The sequence below is a fragment of the Nyctibius grandis genome, chromosome 2 (assembly GCF_013368605.1).
Source record: "Nyctibius grandis isolate bNycGra1 chromosome 2, bNycGra1.pri, whole genome shotgun sequence".
NCBI lineage: Eukaryota > Metazoa > Chordata > Aves > Nyctibiiformes > Nyctibiidae > Nyctibius > Nyctibius grandis.
This window is the reverse complement of record NC_090659.1, coordinates 48,737,859-48,757,204: the sequence shown is the minus strand read 5'-3', so window position 1 is coordinate 48,757,204 and position 19,346 is coordinate 48,737,859. Positions and strand designations below refer to the sequence as shown.

At 42.1% G+C, this 19,346-nt stretch overlaps 1 protein-coding gene across 5 annotated transcripts; it reads left to right on the top strand.

Annotated features, from left to right (window-relative positions):
• Positions 1–767: 767 nt before the first annotated feature.
• Positions 768–19,346, top strand: RP2 (RP2 activator of ARL3 GTPase). Of its 5 annotated transcripts, none has more exons than XM_068424577.1 (6): positions 862–939; positions 5,227–5,482; positions 9,168–9,833; positions 11,434–11,548; positions 12,721–12,806; positions 16,075–19,346. In XM_068424577.1, the coding sequence occupies exons 2-6, from the start codon at positions 5,381–5,383 to the stop codon at positions 16,156–16,158; spliced, it is 1,053 nt and encodes a 350-aa protein (XP_068280678.1). In that variant the 5' UTR covers positions 862–939; positions 5,227–5,380; the 3' UTR covers positions 16,159–19,346. The 5 variants fall into 5 exon arrangements, with proteins under 5 accessions (XP_068280670.1, XP_068280694.1, XP_068280678.1 ...); XM_068424581.1 differs by lacking the exon at positions 5,227–5,482 and adding an exon at positions 6,605–6,730 and having other exon boundaries at positions 868–939; XM_068424589.1 differs by lacking the exon at positions 862–939 and adding an exon at positions 6,605–6,730 and having other exon boundaries at positions 5,441–5,482.

Sequence of the window (19,346 nt, the reverse complement as noted above, 5' to 3'; positions counted from 1 at the left end):
GGGAAAAAAAAAAAAGACAAACCCAAACAACAAATCACAACCCACACAGAAAGCCGGACTGTTTGCAGAGGCAGGCACAGAGCAGCAGGACGCTGTGGGTTCTTGTGCTGCCACTTGCTGCTGGTGCTCCAAAACACTCGCATGAAGCCAAGGCAGCCGGGTCTGCTGGTGCAGCCCTCCCAGAAGCGTGACCAAGGCGGCAAGGCCTGCGGTGTCGAGGGTCACGCGCTTGGCTACCATGCGGGTTGCATCGACGGAAAGTGACTCGGTGCGGGACCAGCCGGTTTGTGTTTACACGCCGCACCTGACATTTTGCCTCCGACTTCCGCAGCTGAAGCCGCGCAGGGCTGCGGGCGGGACGCGCGTCCCCGCGGGCGGCGGCCGTTTCACCCCGTCAGGGTTGTTGCTTCACGAGCAGTTACGGTGCCCTCCGACCCGCTGCGGAGGGGTTGCGCCCGGTGCCGGGGCAGCCCGGGGCCGGCTCCTGCGGGGCGGGCGTGGGGGCACCCTCACCGGGGCAGCCACTGAAAACCCGCACGTTCCCGCTTCCCCCAGGTCCCCTCAGCCCCGGAGGTGCGCGGCCTCTCCCCGCCGCCCCCGGCTGGGCCTCTCCCCCTGTCAGACGGGGCCGCGGCCGGAGCCCCGCCGGGCCGCCCGGTGGCGGTGGGGGATGGGGGGCAGAGTGGCTCGGGCGCTCCGCGAGACTAGGGGAAACCGGAAGCGCGCGGGGCGGGCAGGCGCGGCGCTGGCGCGCGCTCCCGGCTTCTCCCCGCGGGCCGGCCGGGTGGCGGCGGCGCCATGGGCTGCTGCTTCTCCCGGCGCAGGAAGCCGGCGAAGGGCGGCCAGCAGCAGCAGCAGCAGGCAGCAGCGGGAACCGGCCAAGACGCGGCGGCCGGCGAGGAGAAGGCGCCGCAGTACAGCTGGGACCAGCGAGCCAAGGTACCCGCCCCGGCTGTTGCCTCCCCCGGCCGCCGGGGTGGGCTGGGGCAGGGGCAGGGGCAGGGCGGGGGTACCGGCTGTCTTGGCGGGCAGCGTCTCGCCCTCTTCTGTTGCCCGGGCTTTGCGGGGCTGTAGCCGTGGCAGGGCCCAGGCGCCGGGCGGCGGGCTCGCCACGGGGGTGGGGGGAGTGCACCGGAGGGGATCTCGTCTGCCCCTGGTACTGCTGTTAGGGCTGGGTCTGTGCAGTTAAGGGCGTTTATTTAAAAAAATAAAAAAGTATTCAGTATTTAGCCTAAGGGTTTTACCAGGCAGTCTCAAATGGTGCAAGAGGGGAGGGCGGCACGCTGGGTCCTGCGGCTGCCGCCCGTGCGAGCGTCGGTCCTCGGTGAGGCCGTGCCTCGAGGTGCTGCCGGGCGCTGCCGCCGCTCCCCGGGGGGATGGCGTGGCTGCGGGCAGCTCGCACCGCCCGGCCGGGCGGGTGGCGGCCATCGGCTCGGCTGGGGCAGCCATCAGCCGCGGGTCGGGGGTGTCTGTCTGCCCGCCGTCGGGGTTGCTGATAACAGCTCGGAGTCCTTTGGGTGCTTCACCTCCGCAAACCGGTGTCACGGCAGGTAGCGGGTAGCTGGGTGGCTGTGTGTGCCTTGGGAGCTGAAGGCCCTGCACCCGGGATTTCAGTGGAGGCACAGAACTTGCGTCTTGTATCCTGTCAGTAATATTTGTTCTTCCTGCTTGGCTGTTTGGGTGGTTGGTGGGGGTTTTTTTTGTTTAGATTATGTTTTTTTGAGTGAGTATTTTGGAAAAGCTGGAGAAACTGGAACTAGCTCATCAGTCCCTGACATGACAGATGAAGACAAATCCTTCCCAGTGCTGTTTCCTGACCTGTTGAAGGCAGTCGCGAAGTCTCAAGCAGGAAAGCGCTTAAGTGCTGGATTAAATATATTTCTTCCCACCCTCGTTTCAAATTTCACTTCCTAAATACATCATGATATCATAGCCCTGCTAGGTCTCTCCTTCTCTCCAGCCGCCTTTGGGTGGGGGAAGGAGAAAATGAGGCAGGCCATAAACTTAATTGATGTGGTTTTAACAAACAAAATCCCCAAACCTTTAGGCCATATTTTACAAGTATAGAAAAGAAAATGTGTGAACTTATTTGAATGCTTAGCTTGCGTGTTTTTTAAACTTGGACAGGTGCTCTAGGGTGTCCCTTAAGTCTTCCAAGTAGATTAAGGCAAGCTCAGATGGAGATGAGCTAGAGAGCGTGCGCGTGTCCTGGAGGAATCAGTTCCTTGAGGATAAGGATGGTTGATCTGTGTTGGGCTTGTTGCTCTGACTTGCCAGCGGATATTTGCAGTGCAGCGTTGGAGAGAGAAGGGGAGGATGGCAGCTTGTTACCTGTGTGGAGACAATTCCCACAGGGAGAGGGCTGTACCGAAGCTATATTTTAGAGCAGTAGAACAAATCTTAGCTCTGTGCCAAAGAACATTACTAAATGAACGTTTGAAATCATATGATTTAATCTTAAAGCAAATTCATCAGCTACAGCTCAACTGATATGAGACTTTTTCTCCATCTGCTTGTATGGCGCTAACCTCTAAAACTAACGGGAGGAAAGTCAGGACAGAAACACTTGATTCAGAGAGCAGACAGCCTTGTTGCTAAGGAGATGACTGTTATTAATGTGCTGGAAGTAGGTTCAAGCTAACGGACAAGGCTATTACAGCACCAACAATCTATCTCTGTGGAGACAAAAAAAGCATGTAATGTATTGCATGTGTAAGAACTTCCTCCTTTTCTGTAGAAGACTTAGAAAACAGAAGAATCAGTGAGTTTGGGCTGTGCTACTGAACTGCAGAAGCCATCAAATTAGCTGCTTAATTTTGTACTGTACAGCTCAAGAACGGCTATTTAATGTTTAAGCCCATTTCTCTTGCTCTTTGCAGCCTTGTTCTTCATTGGGCTTTTGGGTGTATGCTTAGTACGTTAAACCAGGAAAGCAGTAGCGAGAGAGCTGGTCTTAGGTAAAGGAATACGGAGCCCTTAGTGCACTAAACTTGTTGATCTCAGTTTGCATTAAGTGATACTAAGTCAGTGTTAATGTAGTAGCTTTAAGTATTGTCTGTGATGCATTATCCTGTTGTCTATTGTTTTCTCATTTCTGATGCATCACATATATTTAGTCATTTCACAATTTGTGTTTGTACACAAACTTAGATTGAAGTTAGTTGAAAAACTTGTGGCATAAGACTCCTTTTTGTTCATCAAGTGCCTTGAATTGTGTTCTGAACCCAGAAATCCTCAGCTCTGTCAACAGATGTGCTAGTGGGCTTTTGATGTTCTTTTCCTGTTACTTTTAATAATGTGTCAATGCACCATTTGGGTTGGGGGGTGTGTTTCTAATTTTATGCTTTCCTACTTGGTGATGCAGTTTTGGTTATATAGTGCAGTTCTGCAAGCAAGTTTGGCAATTGTCTGCAGTTCTTGTAAACTATCCTCTGTACATTCTTACAGATGGGTAAGTCTTGCTCAGGCACGCCAGCTGTCTTCCTGTAAACTAATGCCATGCTGACACTCTCGCTGTAGGCAGAGAAATGTAGGCACACTGGTGTGCAGGCTTGTCTTATTAGGGATGTGAAGAGAAGTGACTGCTAGCTGACAGCTGTGCTGGAAGAAGCTTTGAACCTGAGAAGTTCCTCCCATGAAACTATTTCTTCTACTTCTGCAGGACAGCACCGTTAGTGTAGTCTATTTTAATTGTGTTCTGGTGGCCAAAGATGGTTAGTATTGGTACTGTCTGCTAGCGTAGACCTAGCCAGGGAGTAATATGTCAATATCATAGTGACCATGTAACTCTCGTATAATAGTCCTGAAAATGGACCATGTGGTAGAAAACTCTAAATACAAAACACTATAAGATGCTGATACTTGAATTGAAATTAAGGAAAGTATATGAATTTGAGGGGCCTTTTCAGATTTCTAGGTGACTTCATTTAAGTGAGGACAGAAGTCTGTTTTTTTTTTTAAGGTATGCAAAAATTAATGAAATTTAGATTGTGTCATAAGTCTGCTAGGATCTCTGTAACACTTGCTGACCCTTGGGTTCGGCAAACTGTGTGAAGATTACGTATGGTGCAGTAGTAGAATCAAAGGATCAGCCTATCCTGAAAACAGAAGGGAAAAGGATGAGTATTCAGTTTCTTGCTGCTCTGAGATTCTTAGTCCAGGAGAATAAGCAGAGGACAGTTTATTACAGAGTGTTATTGCTGCACCGTATCCTGGGGACTTGTCATATGTTGATGTCATTGGGCTGCCATGAGAGTCCCCTTCTGACCAGCTGTGGGAGAGGAACTTGGTGGTACTCAGCCCTCTTCAGCTAGGTTTCCACCCAGAATGCAAGACTGTATTTGTGCTCCCGGTCTCCCTTTTCCTTCTCTACCTTACTACCTTTTGTGTGACTAACGTTTTTTATGTGCTTGACGGGAGTGATAAGTACAGCAGTAACTGAATATGGGTACATACGGACAGGAACTGGCGTTTTGTGTCTTGTGGTGGCAGATATACCCATGTGCTGTGACCTTCTCTGCAAGAGATGAAACACGAAAATCTGCATCGTCTTTTTTGCTGTTGTCTCATGTTTAAAGAAGTAGAGTTAGATAAATTATGATCACAACAGCATTTAAAGCTTAGAGGGACTTTCCTTCCCAGATGATTTTTCTTTTAGAAGGAACAAGTAAGGTTTTGTTTTATGTCAGTTGACTTGCAACTTAACTGCTTTAGTTTATAGGAAATACGCAGATATCATTGCTATATCAGGCTGTGATGGCTGTATTCAAACAGTTTAAAAAAAACTCAGAGGTGTAACTTCCTACATAAATCTCAAATAGTCTTTTCTTAGTTACCTTACATTTGAGGATTCTGCTAGAATGGTCTGAGCTGATGTTGACATCTTGAACTATCTAGATCTCGTTTAGGTAGCCACTTTATATTTTATTTTGGAATATAAATAAAATCACTTTCATAATTTTTTTCTTTTTTTTCCTAACTAGACAGTGAAATATTTTGTCCTTAATTCCAGTGCATCTCTCTTATTCTTCCCAGTGCACCAGAAGAACTACTGCTGTATTTCTCAAAAACGTAGTCTATCAACTGAGTGATTCAACTCTGTGATTCTGTGTAACCATTCTGTGAACTGAGAAACAGCCAGCAGGTTCATATTAAACAATATTTCCAGTTAATGCAGATATAGGCGTGTAGTATCTTCCTTTCTTCTTCCTCTTCTCCTATCTGCAGTATTTGGCAATGGTTCATTGCTCAGAGAAGTATGCAAATGACTGTTTCATGCTATTATGGGTACTCTGGAAGAGGGGGAAGATTACAAAGAATAGAATGAAGTGTGTATTCAGACTGTTGTATTGGCCACATTTAAAGTCAAGATGCAGAGGAGATGCTCCAAGATGAAAAATTGTATGCTAGTGACTGGAACCTGTACAAGTTGTCCCTCTTTCCACCTTTTCTTGTTGCCGAAGAATCCAGATATCTGCCAGAGGTGAGTAACTTCAACAAACACTTTCCAGAGGATGTTGCAACTCAGTGCTTCAGGGCACCAATCCCATGCAAGTATGAATATGCAGAAGTGTCTAGGTCTGGGAATGCACTTTTCTTGCTTATTTCCTTTCTGTTAATTCCCCTACTGACAAAAATAGCACATAAAGCTTCTTAAGTTTGTGTGCCTACCGTATAGCTGAAGCTTTTAATGTCACTGGGTCAGCAGCCAACTCTTGTGTGTCATTGACTGTATATAAGTCCATAGCTGATCCACCATCTGTTGTGATTTAGAGAGACAGAGAATGATTTTTTGAGAATTATATTTAAAAGAGAAGACCTTAGTGTAATTGGTTTAGAAAGACTTTACAAATCATTGTTTGCTCAGCAGACTAGACCAGGTGAGAACTGTAACCCATTAAGAACAGCAGTACCTTCTCATATTTGTGGTGGCATATCATTGCTGACTAAAACTCCTGTCCTCTGATGGACCAAGTGGAAAAGTCTTGTTAAGATGTGAACTTATGCCAGAAAGAGTTCATGAAGCTGTTGGGATCCTTGGTAATTCTAGGCCTGGTTACTACTGAAAACTGTGAGGGTCTAGTACTTCTAAGTCTTCTTCCAAATGGGAGCTGCCTAGTCTTGGAGCCAGTAAACTGGATAATGGTGGCTGAAGAGATGTACGTCATCTGCAGCCTTCACGTCTGGCCTCTGAACTTCTTGCAAGGCAAGTGTTTGCAGGAAGGAAAGCTGCTTGCACTTGTTGCAGCAGAGCTTTCTGGAGTTCAAAGCAACCATGACAAACTTCTGTTTGCCTTCACTTCTCTCCTTTCTTTTGTTCTTTTAAATCCCCACTCCTTACAATTTATCCTCCAGTCCTTTGTAACAGACTTATCACCAATGTCATCACTGATGACTGAAGATGAGACTTCTGTACCTCTGTTGAGGGGGAAGAATATTGTGTAAGCAGGGATTACTTTTTCATCATATCTGGTTATTTTAGGACACTCTATGGGGTAATTCTTGAAGCTGCGCTTAGCACTTCTGTTAGAAGGCTTCAACTGTTGAGCTGTGCCCGTGTCTATTAATGCATGACTCGTATCTACTCTACTTTTGGTTTTCCTAGCCTGCTTTTTTGCTACGTTGCCAAGATGGAGCTTAAGAAGCAGTTAGTGCTGACTGTCAGGGGAAGGAAGGTGGACGCAGTAATTTAATATTAACCTCTTGATGATAGCTGCAGACTTCAGAGATGGTGAGTGTGAAACTCCGCGATGCGCATGTTAGCAGATGTTGGATGCATCCTCAAAACTGTAGTTCTGCCTTCACGCTCCTTTCTCTCGCAAGTTTCTGTTACCCAGGGGAAGTGAAACATTCATATCTGCTCAGTCTCTTGGGTTACCCCCTCCTCGCTGAAGCAATAACCCAGTGTGGGGAGAGAGGGTTGAATCTATTTCATTCAGTCCCTCCAGTCTGTATGGCAGTGTTTGTCAATAAATACTCTTGGTCTTTAAAAGGAAAACTGCAAAGCAAAATTAAACAAAATTGGCAAACTCCTTCGTGTGGTGGAGAAACTGAGAAGTAAGAGTTGTGTCAGGGCAGAACTCTTAATTCATGTCAGGGAAATAAAAGTGAGCTCCTGAATCTGATAATAAGCTCACTTTTTTTATCACTAAACTCAACTGCTACACTTTCTCATGCACTCGCATTTGAAACTATCTGGAAGCTGTGGGTTAGCTGACTAACCAGTGTTTTTCACCTAGGCCTAAATAAAATGGCAAGGTGAAGTTGACATTTCACACATCTCTCTAAAGGCCGCCGTGTAGGTCGAGCTAGTGGTGCTTGAGAGGCTTTTTAGAGCAAAGCATTTTAGAAGGAGATGCTTAGGTCCCAACTTTCAAAAAAGCTTTAAGTTCTGGAAACTTTGAACTTCTTCCTAAGAGAAGTAACTGTTCTTCTGTACCCTGTTTCGAAGGCAGTAAGCCTGTCTCCCAAGGTTATTAAAAAAACCCAACATATATATACATACATGTTCTAGGAAATGCCTGGGAAGGATGTGTCCAAAAGCAATTTTGATACTTATATTCTCAAGTATGAGAGAATATGAGTATAAATACCTTATATATGGATAAATTATGTAACATTTACATGAGACTTAAGACCTTAGAGGGTTTGAATCCTAATCATGCTGTGTGGCTGAGTCTCCATGCTGTGTCCCTTATCATTTGAGCCTCCCAATTTTATTTGTAACGCTTCCAACTAACCTTCCTGGATGTGTACTAGCGGTATTAAATATGATTGAGGGGAGATTTCTAGGACATCTTCATTGTCTCAACTTGCATTTTATTTAGAAGATTCATTGGCTGCAAACCTCCTTTCCTGTCCGGAGGTCAGATGTGTTGTCTATAAAGGAGTATGTTTTATCAGTTGGTAGAGACTCTTAGTTTCCATTAGCTGTTCTGGACAAAAGCTACCTGGGCTGAGCTGGTTTAGTGAATGTCTGGTGCTAGCCCATCCTGATTTATGCCTTTTTCTGGTCTCTAAATCTCATGTGAATATTTGAAATGCTGAAGAGGAGGAGGAGGAGCTTCTTACAAATTGGGCTATCCAGAAACTCTTGTAATGTATTAACACTGATTATGGTGAAGGAAGCTTTAGGGCCCTTGGGCTGATAAATCAAATAGCGGGTTTGTGAAGTGGTCTTGAGTTAGACTAGTTCAGGTACTTGTATACTTCTGAGTGCTATTTTAATAAGCTTTCACAAGAGGGCAGAATAGAATTTGCTCCGGGAAGCATAATTGTCTTGAGACTCATGTATATCTAGAAATGACCCAGCTCAGATTCCTTTGGTGTTATAATAGCACCGGTTGTACTATTCATGCTGTCCACCTGTATCATATACCATTCTGGGCGCTGTGTGGCTCTTCAGTCTCTGCTCCCCAACAGAGAGTCCCAGGGAAAACCACAGCCTCTCTCAAGTGTCCCTCCCTGGCGGGGGGATGCTGGAGCGTGGAGGAGGAGAGGTCTGTAATCGTGCCCTCTGCACCAGCACTACCAATGCTTGGTCACAGCTAAAACAATTGCATAGCCGTTGTTAGCACAGAAATCCTGTAGTTGTTAGCCCAAGGTAATGCTGTGGTGCAGATAAGCAAGCTCTTTGTATTTTGCAAACATAATCAAGGAGATACTTCTCTGCTTTCAAGCAGTTTCCTTGCAACATATTGAGGTGTGGTAAAATATGACCAAGAAAGCTACTTGAAAAGGAAATGCTGTGTATCTCTAGCTTTATGAATCTTTAAGTATGTTGGCCAGTTCATTTATTACAGTTATTACAATAATACCCAGACCATCATCCTTGTTGAAACAGTTTTTGAGTCCACAGAGACAGCTAGTTCCCCCCACCCCCTTTATTAGAGGAACAACTGAGTTAGGTTTTTTTTTCCTGGAGCATCTCAGAAGTGTCGTTTCAATTCTTTGTTGTACCTTAATACTGTGCATTCTAGTAGTTTAGCTAAAAGAGCTTCTTCTCATCTTTCATCACTCTCTGAAGAGTTTTCTGACAGATTATGCTCTACAATTCAGTGCTACCTCAATTAATGCAAGTCAATTAACATTTAGCATTATAATATTCTCTGTATGTAAAGGCTGTCACATTCTTTTTTTTTTTTTTTTTTTTTTGTCTCCTCCTTCAGATTGACCCCAAAGATTACACTTTTTCTGGACTTAAAGATGAAACTGTGGGTCGACTGCCTGGAAAAGTAGCAGGGCAACAGTTCGTCATTCAGGACTGTGAAAACTGTAGTATCTACATATTTGACCATTCTGCTACAATCACTATTGATGACTGTGTAAACTGCCAAATCTTTTTAGGACCAATAAAAGGCAGCGTATTTTTCCGTGACTGCAAAGATTGTAAATGTATAGTGGCCTGCCAACAGTTTCGCACTCGGGACTGCAGAAAGCTGCAGGTATTCTTGTGCTGTGCCACCCAGCCCATTATCGAGTCCTCCACAGGTATGAAATTTGGGTGTTTCCAGTACTACTATCCTGAGCTTGCTTTGCAGTTTAAAGATGCTGGACTGAGTATCTTCAATAACACATGGAGCAACATCCATGACTTTACCCCAGTGTCAGGAGAAAACAACTGGGGCCTTTTGCCTGAGAATGCTGTGGTCCAAGATTATGTTCCTCTGCCCAGCTCCGAGGAGCTGAAAGCTGTCAGAATTTCTACTGATGCTACAAGGAGCATAATACCAATAACTCGAGGGCGGAGACAGAAGAGCAGTGATGAATCGTGTTTGGCCGTGTTTTTTGCTGGTGACTACACAACTGCAAATGCCAGGAAATTAATTGATGAGGTAAGTGACCTTTGTCTGTGTTTAGCTTTTTGAATGTCTAATTGAACTTTCCTCTGGATAGCCTCCAGTGCTCCCTGAAGGGAGAACGCAGAGGCTCTGCTTGTCTACTAACCATACCAGGCAACCGCACTTGTTTAAAACCTTAAAGCAAGGTTAAGAGACTGGAGCTCATCTGATCAGACAGTTGTTTTACAGCTGACATCCTGTGACTGGCACATCTATCCTCTAATAGTTCCAGTGTACTTTTCCGCCACTGCACACCAAAGCTACGTTCTGAAGAAAATGCGTAGTTGATTTGATGAACTTGGCCAAATGTAGAGTAAGTGATTGGCAACGCTTGTGAAAGGGATATAGCCAATTAACTTGTTAGCTTATTGCCCCAAAACTCACAGCTAACACAACAGTCTGTACTGCAAGTTTTTCTAGTACTAACAGACACTTTAAAAAAAGAATGTTGTGGGTTTTTTTTCCCCTGCCACCCAGTATTGGATTTTTTTTTTCTGGAAGAGGCAGTGAGTGTTTGTCATTGCTGGTCAGCTGTCTTTGATTACTTAAATAGCTGGTGCTGTCTTTCTTTTTTTTCTGTGAGGCAGCAGCTCCCAAGCTTGGCTGAGTTTGGGCTTTCCTGGGGCTAAAATCTGGGAGTGGCTGGCTGCTTTTAGCACCCTGGAGTGCCAGGGATGACAGAGCAGAGCCGGTAACCATGAGCTACAGCTTCTGAGAGGTATCTGCAAAAGCTGCTGATCCCAGTGTTATACGATCAACAAAACAACTGATGGAGCTCCTTCCCTTGGGTTTTTAACTGCAAGGAAAGCAAGCTGTAAGGTGTTCCCATGCCCTCCCACTGCCCAATTGAATTTTTATGGAACTGAGTTACAAACAGCTACTTGAGTGAAGGGAGACAATGATACTTATCGGTTGTTTTTTCTGCAGAAGGAATAGCTGCAGTAAAGAGGATAATAGACGTGTTCTCCTGTGTTAGTAGCTCTTTATAAATTAGAGTTAAGAAGATGCTAAAAGACTAGTTAGTGAGATTCTGTGGAAATCTTACTGCTCTGTAGATTAATGGATGCTTTGGAAGTACAAGTGTAGTTACTCCTTCTCCACATGCTTTTAGCTTCATATTAGATTTGAAGTAAAAAGCTATGTGTTTGAAAGTTTCTAACTTTTTTTTTTCCCCAAAATGGAAAACTTCAGCAGTGGATAGATGATTGTGCTAATGCTTGACTGAACTATTGCAGACTAATGAGAACTAACTGCTTGACTCCAGAGGCTGAGTGCTTTTAACTCCCATTAGTTTCAGTTTGTGAGGGATTGTGGGGGGAAAAAAACACAACCCTGGTCCATAATAAAACCCAAAAATGTTCACATTTAATCCTCTAGGTGCACTAGGGCAGAGGAGAAAATCTGGATGAATGGAATGAAAATAAACAGAAATGTAGAAGAAGCAAATGGTCTTTGAAAAGAGCAAAAAGGGTCCCTTTGCTCTGTGGCTTAATGTGTATGGGAAAAATGGGTCTATTCCAGTGTAATCTGGAAACTCGAGCTGAACTCTCTGCATTAGAAGCATTTTTAACATGAATTATTTCTCTGTTAACAGATGACTGGCAAAGGGTTTCAGCTGGTACAGACTAAAGAAGTCTCAATGAAGGCAGAGGATGCTCATAGAGTTTTCCAGCAGCGTGCATCAGAATTCATTCCACTGCTTGAAAAAGGTGAGTTTGTGTTGTTTTCTTTCCCTTCTTGATATAGAAATCTAGCTGTCACTAGAGAGTTCTGGAGAAGAGGGAGGAATGAAGGAGAAATTGGTGTTTCAAGAGCATAGTGTAAAGCCAGTTGAGATGAATTTTGGAAGCCTCAATCAGACCTTCAACCAGCCAACACTCCTGAAGGCATCAGAAATGAGCTATTCCACCTGTACTTTGTGGCTCTGGCCCCCCTCTAGTGGTCCAACCCCATAGCTCAGGAGCAGTGGCACATGCGGATCTGTCTGGGGTGGTCGAAAGCAGCTCATGTGTTTAGACCGTTTCTCCCTTATCACCATTGCTGCTCAGCCACCTAGATGTTCAGCGTTTCTGTATACGTATTTAAGCAAATCAGTGTAGATGTGTATAAAGCAGGCAAGTGTTAGATTTCTGTTTATAACTGGTGTACTGTCAGAGTATTTCAAAAGCCTTTTTATTGATCTGACTGTAATTGGTTTTTGTCTTTTCCTGCACAAGTACTGACATCTTGCCATCTGTTACATGCTAAAGCTCGATACACACTCCCAATCTTAGTAGCAACATGCAGTTTTTTGCATAGTAACATAAGAGGTCTATGATGCTCATTGTGAAAATAGGACAAAAGTTATTGTACTTATCAGATGACAGTCTAGTTTAAGGGCTATTTTGCACCTGTGTGGGAAGAAATAACGTGTTGAGAACGAAACCAGAGAAAGGGGATCTGCAAATAGTGGGTGAGAACAAGTCTAAAAATCAGGCAGTTTGCTATCTTGGGACTGAGGCAAAAATGCCTGAATGACTCAGTCCTACTCCAGATGTCTGTGAAATGGCTCACTATTTGAGCAGTATAGTCTGACTCACTTCCACGATGCCCTGCGCTCCTTGGTGGTTTTGTGCCGTTGCTGCCTTTCAAGAAGTAAAACTGAAATCCTGCCAGAGTCTCTGCAAAAATGAGCATGGAATTACAGATATTTTCTTCTCAGATAACACTATACTTTGAAGCTATGGTTAAGTGTTTTTGATTGTTTATCCTGCATTAATGGCTGCTCAAGCAAAAACCATAAAATGCTTCTTGCAAGCTTCAAAATTCCCTATGGGTTGAGAAATCTACTGCTTCAATGCTAAGCTTAAAAGTATTGATTCTAGATGAAATTATCTTCTAGGTCCAGTGATTGCTTTGGAGTTCAATGGAGATGGTGCTGTGGAAAGATGTCAAAGCACTATAAATGATGTTTTTAGTGGGACCAAGGTAAGCTGGTGTATTGCTTTTATTGGCAGACAATGTTACAGAATGTCTAGGATACTTCATGGCCAATCTGTGGCGTTGATGTGCTGAATGATCTTTTTAGGTTTCTGAATAGTAAAATCTGAATATCTTTTGTTGTTGTTTTGGGTTTTTTTTGTAGTCAAAACTCAAGTTGCTTGTCAGAGTCAAGAAAGATCGCCCTAGGAAAGAGAGTACTAAATCCCCAAATCTATCGAAGAATAGCTTTCCCCTTAAAACTGTTACTCCACATAGTAGTAAAACCAAGTTCTATAAATATAGTAGGGAAAGCTCTGCTCCAAGTCTTATACTGAAGTCTGCTTTGTGTTGTCCTAGTCTATTAAACCCTGACAAAGATAATATGATGGGATTTCAACTTTTTTCAAGGTTTACTTTTGCTGTGTAGGATAGTGCAGAAAGCCTTCCTTCAAAGGCGTTTTTCTTTTTTCTTCTGTCAGCTTGTTTTACTGTAGCTTCTTTACACCACACCTCCTTTTTGCTTGCTGTCCCCATTTCTTTGAATGGCAATGGTTTTGAGAAAGCTTTTGGAAACAATTGGAGCACTCCCGATAATGAGAAACTGACAAACCCTTTGCTGTTCAAAGCAGCTGTTCAAAGACGACTAGAATGTCTTTGAGACATAGTGTCCATACAGCTCCTTGTTGTCTTTCAGTTCCTTTCAAAAGAGTTACTCAGAACTAGACTGCCCAGTTTCTGGAAAACAGTTGTCTTGTAATAAGTCATCTCAAATGCAGCTAATGTTTGCTTTTTTCGTGTTTGCTATTGCACCAGCAAAAACCTGATGTGTAGCGGGCCTTAATTTGGCTCTGAGTCTAGAGAATACTAGAACTACAGTCTGGGCAGTGTTGTGATATTACTGATTCTTTCTTGTGACCCAAAAATCATCACTACAAATTTTACCATAAAAATGGCCTCTTGAAGCAGGAACTCACAGTGGCTTTTTTTAGTGTGGTTAGCATATTTTTTTTTTTCATACAGAACAAAGCTGATACTGGGTAGGTAATTCACTGGTTCTTCTAGATCTTTTTCACTATTCAAAGCCTGAAGTGATATGAATTATTAGAACAAATAACATTCTGTATTTTCTTCACTTAAAATGACTGGTGTCTGTTACTGTAACACTATGAATATCCTGATCTGAGATGCATCCAGGAACCTCAGGCTGTGCAGTTCATGCTGTGAAGTAAGGGTTGTTCTTGAAGGTGATCTGTAGTGTTTGGATTCGGTTCCAAATGTAAAATTACTTACTGCATCTGGATTTAAAATTTCTGTTTACAGCCTGGTTCCATAGTAAAATCTACCTCACTTATTAAATACTTGCTGCACTGAATTAAGAAACAGAACTATGGGCTTCCTGAGAAGTATGTATCTATTTAGATAAAATGTAACTCCAAAACTTCTGATAAACACTGCATTTGTGTATGGATTCCTAGATAAGTGAATATCATGAGTATACATTTTTTAGAAAACGTCTGTCTGTCTTGGGACATAATTTAGAAATAATTTAGGGATTAACAAACTTCAGGCTTATTACTACCAGAAGGTTCAGGAATGTTCTATAAAATGCTTTCACCTTGTTGTTGGCTGCTCTTATCGTGTTTGAGAGTTGTTGTAGTGCTCAGAAAGAATTATAGGTATCCTTGATCAAGAATGACAAAAGCTCTTAGGAAGACATGTATGCTTTAAGAATTTGTAGGGGATTAATCTGCTTTTAAGCAGGTGACTACATTTGCATTTGAAAAAACACAGTTAAAAATTATTAAATTCATCTGTTTATAACCTCAATTTCACCTGGTTTTTGTTTCTGAAATAAATCTGATAACAACTCTAGATACTCTAGTAAGGGTAGAAAAGTTCTTCAGCAATAGCACCAGCAGAGGTTTTTGAGCTGTTTGGTAGAAACAATGTGTTACAATGAAAGCTCTACGTTATGCACTTAAGCAGACTTCCTATTTGTGTGGACTAGGTGCGTCTGCACTCTTTACCTCTGACATTCTTTCTGGTGTGACCTTCTGCACTTTTTTGAGCGTACTTTCTAGCATTGTTCCTCTGTCTCATCACTTATTCCTAAAATACCATGCAAAATATAAATTGTAGTATCCTGGTAGGGCAGGATGCTGAAAGAAGGTATTCAGCTGTTGTGACCATGGTACCAATCACTGTCACACCAGACAACTGCCAAATAATTACTAGATGTTAAGTCCCTTCAAATAGAAGTCTACCGCATGCCCAAGCAACAGTCTGGGAGACTACTTGCTTTGTGATGATATAATCTTTTTTTTTTTTTATCAGAAATTTACTGGACAACAGGATATTTGTCTTAAAACATAGTTTAAGTAAACTAATTCAAGGAACTCTCATAGTTTACTTTCACATGGTGTGCTGAGCTGAAGCAGAAAAGTGGTGACTGTAGGAGCATAGTCGTCTGGAATAACCCATTCCTACAGTCCCAGTGCACTTCAGAATAGCTCAGTTGGCTGTGCCAACACTGATGTGCTAAGACAGTGATGATTTCCTTCTGAGGTATAGAAAATCTAAGATAGTAAGAACTCGATTTAAGTTTTTGATTGAGGCTATCACTTGCACGTTGAGGTTGATGAACAGCCACAACACTTTATCTGTTAGGCTGAACTATTTGGGCATTGCCTAAGGCATTTGTAGTTGATTTGCTGAAAGCTTTTAAAGATGACTGGCCTAGAGCTTGGACTTTCACAAGCGTTGATCAATTTTGCAAAATGCAAATGTAATTGAAGTTATTTTAAAAAATCATCTGATGAAGAGGCAACTAAGTTTTTTGAGGGGAATATGGTGCAAGGGAGTCTTTCCAAACTCTGCCTTTCTGTTAAAGGAAAGCTTAATAGTAGTCTAAGGTTTTTGTGTGCTTGTTTTCACTCCCTCTCCTGGACAGAGTTTGACTTTACCAAGCAAAATACATCTAAATGGACACTAGCTGAAGCTGTGACCCCTGAATAACGGAGCCCAAAACTTTTAATTCCTATCAGTAGAAGGCTAGGGTTACTGCAGCTAGCAGGTCTGCTAGGGACAGGTGATGGTAACAAAGGTTGCATCAGGCCTGGGAGAATTCTAGGACTGATCTATCACACAATGGAAGCCAACAGAGTTGTGCCTCTCATGAAGTGCAAAAATAAAAATGACCGTTACTATCTCCAAATGAGCAGAGACTCCTTGAATTATTAGTGATACATAACTATTTCCTTGTTTAATAAAACAGGTTTTTGTATCGGAGAGCAAGGCATCAGCGTCTCAAGATGTAGACAATTTCTACAACTTCGCTGACATGCAGATGGGAATGTGAAGTTTAACATGAAGGTGTTTGCGTATGGTTTGTCTCAGCACTTGGATGTCACTTGGCTTTAATATTGCAGTAGTATTTGAGAGTTTTTGTAATTTGGTTTTGTATTTCTCATATATCCCTTTTATAAAGCTATTGGTGGTTTTAATACCATATTATCTAAACTGGAGTAAATGGCATAGCTCCCCACATGCATTGTGTTTGAAACTTTGATTTCAACTCCAGAAACAATGGAGGTTTTCTACTAACTTTTTACAGTGATTTCTAAACTTCTGTTGGCACCTGAATATTGTCATCATCAAATGGTAATATGTCTTTGAAAAGTGCAATGCTGATCCAAATTTGATGCAGTAGTAATTGTTATCTTTAACTCAGACACATTGTTTGGAAAGTGCATTTATGTGAAACTCACTGTTCAAAACTTTCCCACATGTGAATTTGTCTTCAATTCAAGAATGGAGGAAGGGAGGCCAGGGAGGAAGCTGTAGTCATTGACTTTTTCTGAAAGCCTAGCTCCTTATAGCATGCTTTCAGAAGCAGTGCGTGACTTATAAAATGTACACCTGGCTTATTCTGCTTCAGCATCTTTTTTGAATAAAGTTGTTTGCAGCAGCATTTATGCTGAGAGTTGTCATAACGGCATTCTGGTAAGAGAGCACTTGCCAGTCTCTTCTGCTTTGAGGCCAGTTCTGAGTATGAGTGCTCTGCTGAAGATGCTCTAAGGTCCACTCAGGGTCTCTGGCGATACAGCTGCCACCAGTATTCCCAAGTCATCTATGGAATATACACGAGTTCCCCTTGAACTCGGAACAGTAAATCTCTGGCACTGTTGTCTGCTAGAAGGGACATAGAGCAAGCAGGAGTCAGAGAAAGACTGATGGCATTAAAAAAGCTCTTCCTTGCAAGACCCCAGGAGAAGGTTTTTACACTCAGTAGTAGTACTGAAAATTTGGCTGTAAAGTACTACGCACTGCTGTAGGATTTATTTTGGATTAATTCTGAAAACAGACCGAAGAAGTGCTACTAGCATTTTGGGAGGTGCATTGAATAGTGATAAGTAAGGATGCTTATTGCCATATAGTGCATAGCAGAATACAAATCTATATGGCTATTAAATACATGATTTATTTATTTTTGCATATTACATCCTTACTGATATTCCTACACAAACTTAAAGCTCATGCCCAGGTTTACAGGCTCTCTGTAGTACTTGAACAGATTGTGCGTGCAGATACACAAAAACAAATTTCTTAATGAAAATTGTGGCTTGCCAGTTTGTCGCCTTTACAATCCATTGAACGGGCTGGGGCTGTCTTGAGGTGCTAAAGCAATAATTTTGTCATTATGGTCATCTATCAAAAGGGAAGGTCTTGTGCATCTTAACTGAAAATTAGTCTCGACTCCTCAGTTTCACAGCTCTGGAGCTCCAAAAGGGGGTGGCTAAAAACACATCTCTTCCTAATTTTTTAGAATTAGCACATGAGAGAATCTGTTCTCATGAAATTCATAATTGTCATGTCCCAGAGATGTTCTGCGCTGTCATTTTGTTGCTACTAGGCAAATTCTTGCCCTTAGTTTAAACTATGTATCGAGAATATGTCCTTAGGACCTCTTGTTAAAGTTAAGCATAGGTTAAATAAGGAAGAATATATCCTGAAGTCACTAAGCCGTTAGTGTACTGAAGGTAAGAAAAATGTCACTTTTGTGAAATGTTTTTATTTGACTAAGTGAAATAAAATTAAACAGCTACCAGAATCTGACTGGTAGCGGAAATTACCGCTTATTTGCATTTAGCCAGCCAGGATTTTTTTTTTATATGTGTGAGGAGAGGCTGTGAAAACTGCTAAAAATCTTAGATTGGTCTCCAACGTACTAGCACAACTCATCAGTGGGCATTTGCAGGAATTATTCTAGACATGTACAGTAAATGTATTTTTCTGATATGGGCAGTACATTAAAATTGTGTAATGTACTTGAAAACTGTTATTGTGTAATTTGTCTAAGCAGTGCGTATATTGGACCATCTTGGTCTCTAAACTTTTACATATAATATTTCCAACTTATACGCTGACACATGATTATATCTATGTTCATAGTTTATTTTTTGTATCATCAACCTGCTCTGGAAACGAAGTGCAAAATTGATTTTTGTGACTACTTTTGCTGGAGGACGGGATGATTAATTGAAAATGAATCTAGGCTTGAAACAGTGGAAAAACTTTTCTACATGCTAGGAAAGAGCACTGTTGCTTTTTTTTACACTGATAGCCTGCTTACCAACATAAAAGGGTTTTTAATAAAAGAACTAAATAATGAAGGAGCTTCTCAATCCAATTATTTATCTTTTGGCTTCGATTTCTTGCTTAACAGGTGTTAAGAACACTTCTAGCCTAAGCATCAGGTATTCTATGTGTTACAGAATGGTATGTGCTTCATGTAGTCTTTGTATGTTTGTTGTATAGCTTTTTATGTAATTTGTATTGCACTGTGAATGTGATTCATAATAAACATTGAAAATCTAAACTCTGGATTCTGGAAGACTTTTTAAAATTATAAAATATTGCAAAACATAATTACATTAGATTAAGTACAAAAACTGAATTCAAGGACTTTAAATAGATACTCACAGGTAATTGAAAATAAGCATTAACTCTGCAGTCCTCCATCCTCCAGAAAAGGTGAATTTTTGACAGCAGGGATTTTTCCCCAGAGTCACTGAGGATATGATTAACTTTACACTGCAGTTTTCCTAGTAAAATATGGAAGAAGGTATTAATATATCAAGCTGTAGATACAAGTACAGAGATTCCTGGATGGAGACTGTTAAAGCACTTTTCTCTGATCTGCATGTGCATGTGGTTGTTTCTTTTTGTTTTGTTTTTTAACTTGTAAAAGTTTGTGCTTTTTAACTGTGCTTACCTGTTTGGGTACTAGATACATGCTCGTGATGTGCTTACAGCCAAAACCAGATTGTGATGGTTATACTAGTAGTATTGTTCATTTAGAAAGCAATTCCTTTGTATATCCCATTTAACATCTGAAAACAGGTAAAAACTCCTGAAAATAGGTAAACATTTAATAAATTTCCAAACTCAGCTTTAAACTGGTCGGAAATGAGAATCTTTCAACTAGATATGGTCTAGGGTAACTTTCATGAAGCATAAATGTTTGCTAAGAACAAGAAGTACTGT

Bases quoted from the DNA above. Each gene is read 5' to 3' on its own strand.
- RP2 (XM_068424569.1), top strand. From the start codon at position 799: ATGGGCTGCTGCTTCTCCCGGCGCAGGAAGCCGGCGAAGGGCGGCCAG. The intron at 940-9,167 runs GTACCCGCCCCG...CTCCTCCTTCAG, and splicing joins GCTGGGACCAGCGAGCCAAG to ATTGACCCCAAAGATTACAC. The intron at 9,834-11,433 runs GTAAGTGACCTT...CTCTGTTAACAG, and splicing joins CCAGGAAATTAATTGATGAG to ATGACTGGCAAAGGGTTTCA.